Source organism: Zootoca vivipara, chromosome 15 (genome assembly GCF_965207765.1).
Source record: "Zootoca vivipara chromosome 15, rZooViv2.hap1.1, whole genome shotgun sequence".
In the NCBI taxonomy this organism is placed as follows: domain Eukaryota; kingdom Metazoa; phylum Chordata; class Lepidosauria; order Squamata; family Lacertidae; genus Zootoca; species Zootoca vivipara.
In genome coordinates, this window is record NC_142598.1 from 8949226 (window position 1) to 8962679 (window position 13454).

General features: G+C 43.2%; 1 protein-coding gene across 16 annotated transcripts in view; it reads left to right on the forward strand.

Annotated features, from left to right (window-relative positions):
* Nucleotides 1–13454, forward strand: part of SMARCA4 (SWI/SNF related BAF chromatin remodeling complex subunit ATPase 4) — a 63416-nt gene that overhangs the window by 1092 nt on the left and 48870 nt on the right. For all 16 annotated transcript variants that reach the window (XR_015947229.1, XR_015947228.1, XM_035140587.3 and 13 more), the window contains exons 2-4: nucleotides 10149–10237; nucleotides 12293–12542; nucleotides 13196–13328. Coding sequence is in view for 14 of the 16 variants with exons in the window: in XM_035140587.3 (XP_034996478.1) it covers nucleotides 12321–12542; nucleotides 13196–13328 (355 nt within the window). In the remaining 2 variants the exon portion in view is untranslated. The remainder of the gene's footprint in view (nucleotides 1–10148; nucleotides 10238–12292; nucleotides 12543–13195; nucleotides 13329–13454) is intronic.

Genomic DNA, 13454 nt, shown 5'->3' on the forward strand with positions numbered 1-13454 from the left:
CTTCCCCAGAGCTGTAATAGGTAACTGTTAAAAATCTGCGTCCCCAGCAAGAGAAATGCATGTGGATGGATTTGCAACCGGTTTGGAATAAATAATGTACTGTATTGTGGTATTGTGAATACATTGACGGTCAGTCCTCCCCCCCCCCCAGCTACAGTATTAGCAACATTTAAGTGTTACGTTGACATTTCAGAATAATAGTTGATAGGTATGATTTATATTGTACTATGTAGCAGCCTCTATGAGAATAAAAATTCGATTATGTCGATATGGTATTAAAGCCACCCATACACAACCAAAAACCAGTTCTAATGGGCCTAATATTGGCCACCACCAGCCTTGTATTATTCCCCACTAACCCTCCTGCACCCACCAGCCCAGCACCTTCACTTGCCATTCTTGCTTCGACTTCTGTAATCCAGTGCCTCCTGCTTTAAGACACAGTACTTACTCTTCTTGTTGTTATTTATTTGTACCCTGCCTTTTTCCCTGACAGTAACTCAAGGCAGCTTACAGATAAAATACCGGTAGGAACAACTAAAAACATAGGGGGGGGGGACAATAGAACCATAGAATTTTAGAGTTGGAAGGGACCCTGAGGGTCGTCTAGTCCACCCACCTACAATGCAGGATCCTAATAATTAAAAAACAATTAAACAGTAATAGAATTAAAACTATATCTATAAAGCTCTCTCTCGATATATGATCTATTAAAAACAATACAGATAATTACAATAAAAGCATCACAGCACCATCCCTTTCATTAAAAGCAGTCCGTTCCAGAAAGCCTGTTGGAACAAGAAAGTCTTCACCTGCTTGCAAAAGTACAGCAAGAAGGGAGCCAGTCTAACTTCCCTAGAGAGGGAGTTCCAAAGTCTGAGCAGCCACTGAGAAGGCCGATCACTTGCTCCTCCACTTACCATCAGCAGGTCTCTGTAGCATCACTGTTTATTCAGAGTAGAAGAATAGCCAATTTCTAATGGATCACCTAGTATCAACTGGTTGCTGGGATTGCTGTGAATTGTGTTGGACTAATGTGCCTTGCTCTGATCCAGCTCTTAAACAAACGCGCATATTCAGGATTGCTTGACACACATTTCATTTATGCTTTAACTGTTAAAAGGACCTGCATGCATATACCCTTAAACATAACAAGGATAAGAGGAACATGAGAATTTTAGTTTTGCTGCTTAGAGATCTTACAGGACTCTTCCCCGACCCTGTTGTGCACTATAGTATGCCTCTAGCTATCTCCCTCACACACTTCCTTATTCCCAAGGACTGACAGATGCATCCCTCCAACATGACCTTTTCTCCAGCTACCCCTAATGCCACTACTCCATCATTATTCCTTGTACTGTAGTTTCTTGTACAATAGCAGTATTTTCCCACATGTTTTTCCCACAATTTTTGAAGGTATTGTACAAGATATTTAGTATTGTTACTGATTTTTTTATGTAAGCTGCCCTGAATCTTGGTAAATAAATTTGTTAAATAAATGGGTGACCCACCTCCAGGCTTGTATAACCAGCTAGGGATGGAGGCTCTTTCTGTCCTGTTCTCCTATTTCTTTTCACATCTTTGCATATTCCTCTTCTTTTATTCTTCTCCCTTCACAGCTTGCTTGCCCCTTGTTTACTCTCCTCCAGTCCCCTCTGTCCCTTGGTTTTTCTGGAAGCCTTGAATAAAATAGGAATGTCATCAAGGCAGTGGAGTCTCTCTGTGGGGGTTCTTAGAGGTATCTTCCTGTTCTTTTTATTATTCTTGGTTTTTTTTAAGCTATTGTCTTATTTTATTGTGGAAAACTTCATTTAAAAAAGAAAGAAAGAAATTGCATGAGCCTCCCTTATTCTGCTTTAATATTCCTAGAAGTGCTGCTCAGAGTAAGTTCTCCATTCCAGAGTCCATTGCAAATTGCAAAGTACCGGTACTCAGTATGTTTATACAGTGTGTGAATTTGTCACTTTCTCTGTCACTTTCTCTGTCTTGCACTTTGATTATGACGGACTGGTGCTGCTTTCACTCCAGCATGTCATGAGAATGCCCTTCTTTACCCTTGTTATGTGCAGGGGACCAGTAAGCTAGGCTATTTTCCACTGCACAGTGGAGCAAAAGGGAAGTTTGTGTTCTTCTTTTGACGACAGCATAATAGGTATGATAGGCCCCTTACTGAGCTACAGCATTTGCTTAGTCTGGCCACCTTCTGGAGCCAGCCATTGACACATCCAGCATTTTCTCAAGGAACCTGGGAAATTGAGCCCCACATCCTTCTCTCTTCACAGATGCACTCCCCTTCTGAACTATGAGCATTCTTCCCATTACTCCATACTCTCCTCACAGACAGTGCCCTTTTCCTTTCAGCCTCTCCCACATGCTCACTGCTCTTTCCCACCCTGCTTTAGTTGGGGAAATTGCATTTCTCTTATTGCTTGTGCCATTCACCGACCCACCCACACCATTTCCTTTGCTCCTTCAGTGTATCTCCTTGCCACTTTACCCAAGGGTCACAGTTACCCATTACCTTTTTGAAATGTTTTCTTTGTCAACAGCCCAACCCACTCTTTCACTCCTCTTTTTTGGCAGAATTCAGCAGAAAATTGAAATATTTGCCTGGCTGAGATAATTGGGGCTCAGAAATAATACATAATAATACTGAATGCATTAATCCATAGAACTGATTCATTCGTTTAGCTTTATGAGGAGCGAGCCTTGTGTTTGTTTCCCTGCTCCAGTGCAGCTGTGAAGAGGCACTAAAAGCATTTGCTCTCATTTTGGACTAACTAGCTTGTGACATCCAAACCCAGAAATATTGTAGTTCGTCTTAACCAGGGGTTCCCAGACTTACTGGCGTTTGGGCCAGTTCCCACCGCGCCGATCGCGCGGCGGGCCGGAGGACGGGGGAGCGCGCGCCTGTGCGGGCCGGCGGGCGGGGGAGTGCGCGCCCGTGCGCATGCGCACGGGCGATTACTGGCGCGGCGGCGCGCTTCCAGGGTGGAAAAAGCGCCGAAAATCCGTTGTGCGCATGCGTATGGGCCGACCCGGAAGTGCACCAGAAATGACCTCTTCCGGGTCGGGAGAGGCCCATACACATGCGCACAAAGGATTTTCGGCGCTTTTTTCCCGACTCGGAAGAGCGCTGCCGCGCTGCGCGCCGTAAGAGCGGGCGGCGGGGGTCGTCGCGGGCCGGATTGGCAGGCCAATTGGGCCGCAGCCGGCCCCCGGGCCGTAGTTTGGGGACCCCTGGTCTTAGCTGTGCTTAGATGAAACAAGCCAACGTCAAACCATGATTTATCAAGCTGCTTGTTTTTACTAGCCGTAGTTGACATTAACTACAGTTTGTAGTTCATATGTAATGCTATACCATGGAAGCTTCCAATCTTGCAGTTGTGCTGGAGGAGGGGTTAGTAAGCAAGCCCTAGGCTTGGTTCACCCCATCCTTGTAACCTAAAACTGTGGTTTAGCATTAGGTGTGAAGGAGGCCATTGTATAAACTGCAAAACAGATGTCACATGTACGTGGCTCCAGTGTTAGAAATTCAGATATATAAGCTAGGTGCCTAATGGCTCCTTAAACCAAGTTTACAGTCACTAAAACAGAATGTATAGTTGGCATTTTTGGGCAAGACAGTTTTAAAGTATGCAGCCTGGGAGTCATTTTGGACTCACAGCTCTCCATGCAGGTGCAGTCAATTCTGTGTCCAGGGCAGCTGTCTACCAGCTCATCTGGCACACTGACTGAAACCCTACCTGCCCACAGACTGTCTCCCCAGAGTGATGCATGCTCTGATTATCTGCCACTTGGACTACTGCAATGCACTCTACGTGGGGCTGCCTTTGAAGATGACCCGGAAACTACAATTAATCCAGAATGCAGCAGCAAGACTGGTGACTGGGAGTGGCCGCCGAGACCACATAACACCAGTCAAAGTGTTGGTGCTGACAACAATTCAAAGTGTTGGTGCTGACCTTTAAAGCCCTAAACGGCCTCAGCCCACCCAATATACCTGAAGGAGCGTCTCCACCATCATTCAACCGGGACACTGAGGTCCAGCTCCGGGGGCCTTATGGTGGTTTCCTCACTGTGAGAAGTGAGGTTACAGGGAACCAGGCATAGGGCCTTCTTGGTAGTGGTGCCCGCCTTGTGGAACACCCTCCCATCAGATGTCAAGGAAATAACTATCTGACTTTTAGAAGACATCTGAAGGCAGCCCTGTTTAGGGAAGTTTTTAATGTTTGAAGTTTTATTCTGTTTTTAGTGTTCTGTTGGGAGCCGCCCAGACTGGCTGGGGAAACCCAGCCAGATGGGCAAGGTGTAAATAATAAAATTATTATTATTATTATTATTATTATTATTATTATTAAAATGATGGACTAGCTGTGCTTAGTTTTCAGTTAAACATCTGGCTAGTTCAGATGACAACCTAGAGCTAGGTTACTTGATCCAGGGACAGTCCACATATATATTGGCCTATTTCTACTTCTTTTTCTTAGTGGTGACTGCTCCTGTTCAGGCTGCACAAAAAGCATTTTGGTTCCAGAAATCCAATCCAATTGTGCAGATAAAATATAACAGAGAATTTTACAGGGTGGGGTATTAGTGTGTGAAAATAGTCCAGATCCAGTGATCCCCGGGAATGCAGCTCCTGATGGTAGAGATGCCAGGCACAATCCTGATGCCCAGGCTTCTTCACTTGGTCACAAGTGGTTGAAAGCCAGGTGCAAAATGCACCTGGTGCCTGGCTAATTTTGAACACTGCTTGGCACATTTGGAAGAATGATAGTCAGCAGTGTTAGAAACTCAGATATATAAGCTAATCCTCAAATGGCACCTTAAACCTACAGCTGCCACAATGAAATGTCTAGGCACCCTTTTTGCCGTGGAGTTTCTTATTACAGTATTTGTTTTTAAGGGGAAAAAATATCAAAGCAGCTTACAACATATTAAAACATCAAATAAAACAGTCCAGAACAAATTCAAGCTTCAAGGAAAATATTTCAGATCCTTCTCTAAGTGACATTTTGCTTTCCCCATATTTATTTACCTACTGAATTTATATAGCTGACCCATAAGAGAAGTACTCAAGGAAGCCAGTGGGTTTAGTGGCTGCTAGAGTGTCGGACCAGGACCAAATCCCCACTCAGTCATGAAACTTTACTGGGTGATTTTAGGCCAGTTACAGCCTCTAAACCTACCTCAAAGGGTCATTGTAGGGATTAACTGAGGAGGGGATGAACCATACTACCTGGAGAAAAAGGTGGGATGTAAATGCAATGAATAAGCTCTTCTGCTTACCTGCTTAAGAAAGCTAGAGAAGCCAGTCAGATGGAGATGCCAGTCGCCATCCAGGCATCTCCATGTGGTCGTAATTGGATTCACACACCAGTCGCAAAATGCGGCTGGCAAATTTTGAGAACTGAAATTGATTTGATTCTGGCATTTAGTTCTCTTGTTTATTTTATTTATATTTTAATGCTGTATTATTGTTTTAACATGCAATTTTGAGCTGCCTTGGGGGCTCATATGAGGCTGAGAGGCAGAATATAAATTATTTGATAAATAAATATTTGAATTTAGGCCTCCTTTGATACAAGTGAATATGTTTATGTCTTCCTTTTCAAAACTGTACCGTAACAGAAGCATTACTCTTATTACACTTATGCATAGTGTAGTGTAGGAGTGGGGTGTAGGAGTGGGGAGCACATTTTATGGCAATGGGCTTGTTTTAATGTGTTGTAAACTGTTTTGAGATTTTTTATCTCTCTTTAAAATATAAAGTGGTCTAGAAATGAAACGAATAAGAAGAAACTCCACCGCAAAAAGAGACACCTAGACATTCCATTGTGACGACTGTAACCTAGGTTTAAGTAGCTATTTGATGATTACCTTATATATCTTGAGTTCCATGCTCACTGCAGATGGTGACAGCAGTCACGAAATTAAAAGACACCTGCTTCTTGGGAGAAAAGCAATGACAAACCTAGACAGCATCTTAAAAAGCAGAGACATCACCTAGCCAACAAAGGTCCGTACAGTGGAACCTCAGTTTATGAACACCTTGGTTTACGAATTTTCGGTTTACGAACGCCGCGGACCCATCTGGAACGGATTAATTCAGTTTCTTTTTCTTTTTTAAATATATTTTTATTAATTTTCCAATTAAAACCAATTATATCACATTCATTATTTCAAATTATACACATATATATATCAATCAAACCGAATGTTATGCCAAATCGTCTAGAGAATTTTTTATTTGGGTTCCCATGCTTCAAGAAATTGGGGATTCCTCGCAACCGTCCACTGCCGTCTTTTTTCTAAAGTTCAAATCGTCCTCCAAGTTCATAATAATCCAGATCTTCCCCTTACAGTCACATAGATGTTTTCCACTTTCAACCGATTGTTTCCCAGCTGCTGAGATAAATATCAAACAAGGTTTCACAAATGTTCTTTCTCCTGTGTGGGTTAATCAGTCCAGCCTCCCCATAAATCTTCTTAGTCTGGAGCTCCCTGTTGCTTCGAAGCAGCGCCATCTTAAAAAGCTCAAATCACTTTCGTTTTCTCTCATAGCCATGAAGATTAACGATCTTTATAAAATTTACAGCTTTTCCAGGCAGAAGACCCAAACATCAAACCATAAACTCTTGGTAAATTAATGGATCTCCTTGCCCTATAGCTGAACTTAGCTTCAGGTCGCTGCTCCAATTCAAAGTGCGTCACAGCTCATAAATCCTCCGAACGCGTCCAGGACTCCTTCCGTCCGACTAGGGGGGGGGGCTTTTCTCATCGGCAACTCCACATCTTTAAAAAATATGCTCAGTAACAACAGTTTATAAAGTTCAACTCACACAGTCTTTTGCTTCTCTTTCACTCCAAACAAGCCAGGACATCGCGTCTGGGAAGGTACGAAGTAACTCATGAAGAAAAATAAAAAAAACTCAATTCCCTTATCGCTCCGTCCCCATCAATCCTTCTTCCAGATGATATACAGCCTTTGACTCCTCTCCCTCAGCAGCATAAATTTCTCAGCAGTAAACAGCGCTTCTTCCCCTCCTTCTGAAGTATGTCCATAGATTTAAGCCTAATTATCTTCTTTAACCATGGAAATCCCCGCCATGCAGATTAGCGTCCGGGAGTCCTGGCCCTCGTAAGTGCTTTTCAGCCCAAGCTCCCCCCACTCCATAAACAGTCGGAGTGGGTCTGGGGGCATCGCGGGCCAGCGGCCCCTCTCCGTAACCCCCGGAGAGGGTAGGGGGTTGCCATTTACTCCCCTAGCAACCGCCAAGTTCCTTACGAAGGTCAGAGGGATGGAAAACAGGTCCGCCATTCCTGCCGGCGGAAACCGGAACCTCGGATTAATTCAGTTTCAATGGGAAAGTTTGCTTCAGTTTATGAACAGACTTCCGGAACCAATTACACTCATGCTTCGGGTTAAGTACGCTTCAGGTTGAGTACTCCACGGACCCGTCTGGAACGGATTAATCGCATTTTCCTTTATTTTCAATGGGAAAGTTCGCTTCAGTTTATGAACGCTTCGGTTTATGAACAGACTTCCCAGTAGTGATGTATGGAAGTGAGGGCTGGACCATAAAGAAGGCTGATCGCTGAAGAATTGATGCTTTTGAATTATGGTGCTCTTGAGAGTCCCATGGACTGCAAGAAGATCAAACCTATCCATTCTGAAGGAAATCAGCCCTGAGTGCTCACTGGAAGGACAGGTCGTGAAGCTGAGGCTCCAATACTTTGGCCACCTCATGAGAAGAGAAGACTCCCTGGAGAAGACCCTGATGTTGGGAAAGAGTGAGGGCACTAGGAGAAGGGGACGACAGAGGATGAGATGGTTGGACAGTGTTCTCGAAGCTACCAACATGTGTCTGACCAAACTGCGGGAGGCAGTGGAAGACAGGAGTGCCTGGCGTGCTCTGGTCCATGGGGTCACGAAGAGTCGGACACGACTAAACGACTAAACAAAAACAACAACTAACTAGGAGTGCTTATGAGCTTCAACTCCTGGTTAAAAGTAATTCCTTATTAGTGTTAGCATCAGTGACCGTGTTACCTTTAGAAGTGATAAACGTCAATGGTAGTAGTGATTTATTCATGAGACTGGGAAGTGCGAGTGCATAATATGGTTGCCTGTCTGAAATCCATTAACTGGTTTAAGGGATCGTTCTCTCTTCACATCAGTTAAATCATAGAGTTGGAAGAGGATCCCAAGGGTCAATTTAGCTCAACCCTTCCTGTGCAGGAATCACAGCTAAAGAATCATTGGCAGATGGCAACCCAACATCTGTTTAAAAACCTCTGATGGAGGAGAGGTCACCACCTTCCAAGGTAGTCTGTTCCACTGTCAAAACAGCTCTTATCAGAAAATTATCCATAATGTTTAGTTGGAGTTTCCTTTCCTGTCATTTGAATCCGTTGGTTCCTACCTTCTGGAGCAATAGAAAACAAGTTTGCTCCATTATCCTTATGACACCCCTTCAGATATTTGAAGATTGTAGTATGTACCTCCTTCTCACGCAGTGTTAGAAACTCAGATTTATAAGCTAGGTGCCAAATGGCACCTTAAATGTAGGTTACGGTCACCACAGCAGAATGTCAATTTGCCGGGGGTTGGACTAGATTACTCTCGGGTACCTTCCAGTCCTACGATTCTATGATCTCAACTACATTGCTTGACTGTTACAGCAATTCACTTGTCCCAGTATGCAAGAAGAAGAATCACACACAGTGGAAATTGTATTAACTGTGAACTAAGGCAGAAGTTGTTGCCATCCTAACATCGATAAATCTCCATGTAGTTGCAGTTGAACCCACGCCAGTAGCAAAACACGCCTGATAAATTTTGAACACTGTTCTCACAGATGTTTTTCACCTGTCTGTTTAAATGTTTACCTTGATATTTTGTCACTGGGGCTGTGACTTTCCATCACCTGTGGTTCCCCTCATGCTTGTAGAGTTTGGCATCCTTACAGGCTTTTTTTTATATCCCTGGCTAGCTTTTCTCCTTAGCAAACACTAGCTTCAGAATAACAATTTTCTTCTGAACCACTGTGGGAGGAAAACAAATTCTGCCTCCACACATGTCCTGACCCCATTAATCATCATCTCCGGCAACTAATGCAATGTACATATTTTTTAAAATCCTACGAAGAGATTTTAAAGGAAGGGTGGCTAACCTTTAACCATTCAGATGCTGCTGAACTGCAACATTATCCTTCACCATTGTCTATGCCAGGCATGGCCAAACTTCACCCTCCAGATGTTTTGGGACTACAATTCCCATCATCCCTGACTACTGATCCTGTTAGCTAGGGATTATGGGAGTTGTAGTCCCAAACCATCTGGAGGGCCAAGTTTGGCCATGCCTGGTCTATGCTGACTGTGGATGATGGGAGTTGTAGTCCAACAACATCTGGAGTACAACAGGTTAGCCACACCAAGAACAATCAGATGAGTGCGATTTATGAGAACCAGCATTGTTCCAGCATTTTAAGTATTCCCTTTTATCTTATGTGTTTTCAGGGAGCCATATGCATAAAAAATACCCTTACCACATCCCTTGTGTTAACTTGGTTAACTTTGTATGCCTTCCTAAATGAGAACTGAAGATAATGAAGGGATAAGTGGATTTAATGTGTGATATTGGATCCCTTAAGTAGGATTTTACTTGGGATTACCGGTACCTTAATAAATGTTTTTCAGCTGCTGGCGCAGCAACAGAAACCACCACAATAATATTAAATTAACTATTTTCAGGTGCATGCACATTAATGTGCATCATTTATTTCAATTTAAGACCTCTCTTCATCAGAGACCACAGGGCAATGTAAGAAATAATAATACACATTTGCTAAATAAATTAATTAATGAAATTTATTAGAGTGCCTAATGTTGCAAAATATATCACAAATGGTGTGTGTGTTTTGGGGGGTGCTTTTGTGCAAGTATTCAAATGTGTGATTTGCCTATATTGGTACGCAGCAATTCTTAGTGTTTGGCACGATCCTAGAAAGGCTTACCTATTTATAACATTTATATATCAGGTTGCTGTGTTGATTTTTTGGTAGGCGGATGGCATCCTTGAAATGCTAGTGTGTATATATTTTAAACAGAAAAGTAAGTGCAGTTGTGGTTTTTTTCAACAGCATTGAAATAGATACTGACAATTCAAAGAAATTGCTCATTGCCACGGTGGACAACTGCTATGAGTTAACAAGCAACCTGAATTTCACAGGTAGGTGAACTTAAAGATTAAAAAATCATGTATATTTCAGATGTTTTTTAAAAATGAGAGACTTCAACAAAATACATTTCAGGTTTTTTTGGGGGGGGGTATATTTTGTGTTACTTATCAGCATTTCATGGGAGTCGTAGGCCAAAACATCTGGAGGGCCACAGTTTGGGGATGCCTGGACTATAGCAACACCTTCCCTACCAGAATGGATTGATATTGCACCGAGTACCCAGACAGGCTCAGCTGAATAAAATCTGGCCCATCTAGCTTCTCCGCCCAGGTCTTGGTGATGCACACCAAGATGGTTCTCCACCTATATTGGTCTTGTGATAATGATGTATCTCAGTGTTATTTTTTTAAAAAATCTAAAAATATAAATATTTTTTTAAAAACAGTTGATGCTAATACATTGGTCTAGCACAGGCATCCCCAAACTCCGGCCCTCCAGATGTTTTGGACTACAATTCCCAACTTTCCCAACCACTGGTCCTGTTAGCTAGGGATCATGGGAGTTGTAGGCCAAAACATCTGGAGGGCCGCAGTTTGGGGATGCCTGGTCTAGCACCTTGTGCTTGGAGCTAAAGATCTTCCAGGTTGCCTGAGGATTTTGTCCACTCGTGTTGAGTAGCTTACTCATGTGTATCCATTTACTCCTGTGGTTCTTGTTCCTCAGGTGGGCACTTCAACTTGATTGTTTAAAGTCGTATCATAGCACTTTTAGTATATGGTGCAAATGTGACTTAGGACTCAGTAGCCACTTGCCATATACACAAGATAAAATAAACGTACCTGAGTTGTATACCCTTTGGGCAGAGAGAGACTGCAAATACTAGTGTGTGTTGACACAATAGCAGTACCTGGAAGTTTATAGGACACAGATGGACCCTGGCCAGTTGATATGGTAAAGGAACAGATTCAAGTTCTCTGCACGCAAACCCCAAATCCTTGTCTCAAGAGCAGGATCTGGTACTTTTTCATGGTGTATTGCAAATCTGTCTAGGCTTTGCTGGAGAATGTGGGATCCCTAAGGCAGACGTCAGCTGTCTGTGTCTGTACAAACACTTCCTGACTCTCATCTAAAGTCCTGGAGGGCTTGGGACACAACAGCCATAGTAACCCTCTGTTGGTGTCTGTCCTGTAGATTTAATGACAAAAAGGAGGGACTGAGAAATGTTGGCATATCCTGAGGTGACTGGCCCTGTTTTCTAGTGCTGGGTGATGAGAGAAGGAAGTGGATTCTAGCCAGGAGCTGGTGTTATCCTTTGCTCTGATGTAACAATATCAATTGAATGGTATCAGATTGTATCTTTTTTTAGGAAACAGAAGAAGCAAAAGCCAGCTGGTGTTTTGTACAATAGCTTTAATAGTGGGATGCTGCTGTGTAGGGTTTGGGAAATTTGAAGAAAGGACTTGTGGCACTGTGTGGGCAGGGCTTGCCTTTAGCCAGTAGCTCCTAGGAATTATGTCAGCTGGTGAGCTGTGATTCAACTGGGGAGTGGCAGGGAGGCAAATGGGGCAAGAGGTACAGCTGGCTGAAAACGCTACTGACAAAGACTATGGGGAAGGCGGGGAGAAAACGCCACACATCTTTACTCAGCCAGGGAGATGCAGATAACTCAGCTTGCTTCTGTGAATAACATGGAAGGGCTGTCCATGAACTAGTGACAGGTCAGAGGCTTCTGAACAGGCTATGCTGGAAGAAATGGAAGGGGGGCTTTGGAACCAAATACACGTACACCAGGAAATAAAGCGTGTTTATCTGCATCACATTAACCTGGTTGCAATATTTCCTGCGAGCATAAAGGCCCTGATCCATGGGTGGAGTGGAAGCAAGTCCCAGTCATACTACATAATCCAAAGGCACTCCGGTTATTCTCATTTTTTACTTTTTCCTAAGCACAAATGGTGATGTTTCCAGAGCAGCACCTGGAAACTATGTGCTGTGCTGTGCTGTGCTGTGCTGTGAACCCCTGATTATGTATTTTTCCTCTGACAATGAAACACAAATGGTTTGGGGGCTTTGTTTCTCACTAATAATGAATTATCTTGCCCTAGGATACCATCTTGAACAACATTGTTGAAAATGTCTACTCCTGATCCTCCAATGGGAGGAACGCCTCGTCCTGGGCCTTCTCCTGGGCCTGGACCTTCTCCTGGTGCTATGCTGGGCCCCAGCCCTGGACCGTCTCCAGGTTCTGCACATAGCATGATGGGCCCCAGCCCCGGGCCACCATCAGCAGGACACCCTATACAACCACAAGGGCCTGGAGGTTATTCTCAGGACAACATGCATCAGATGCATAAGGTAATAAACCACAACGTTGCTTTGTCTTTGTGTATATATAATGGCACTGCTGTGCTCTCCTGGTGTGGGAAAACAAGTGATCTTTGTTGCAATCTTCCTTCTTTCAATGCCCCCTCCCCAATAAAATGTAGCACATCTCTTCTCAGTCTTACGTTTCAGCATAAGAAGTAGAAACCTTCCCCTTGCAGGTCCATTCTTTAGAAATTTAATATTTTAGTTCTCTGGTTTTAACCACATCCTGGGGCTTCAGGTGACTGTTTCTACATGGTACTGAGACTTTCCTTTTTCCAGATTGTGTTAACTCCCAATGTTTCAGGCAATTCTTCCATTCTGAAAAGTGTTTCATTGCTATCTTGCTGTGTGAAATGTCCATACATCTTTTAAAATTTGGCCATCTTGTACATTTTTGAAAGAAGGTAGAAACTTAGCAGTGTTGGTTGATGGGCATGCTTATTACCTAAGTCACACACACTGCAAGAGTACCTTAACCGACAGGTGTTTAGAAACGGAACTTTAATGTTCAGTGAAATGTGTGTAGTAGCAGTAATCAGTAAATTGGTTTGCACATCCCATTGGTTTCATATAGTGCACACTTAGAAACTGTTCCAATGAAATAGCTATTTAAATGGATATTCGGTTTTATATTGTTGCAGCCAATGGATTCCATGCATGAGAAGGGAATATCTGAGGATCCTCGTTACAGCCAAATGAAGGGCATGGGAATGAGGGCTGGTGGGCACACAGGAATGGGACCTCCTCCTAGTCCAATGGATCAGCATTCTCAAGGTATTGCTTTCTTTAGGATTAATGTGGCTCAGATTGCAGATTAACTCTGTATTCTTGATATAAATTAAATAATTTGAGATTGTTTTTAAGCAAGAAAAAGAGTTTCAATTGTGGTGGTACTGGATA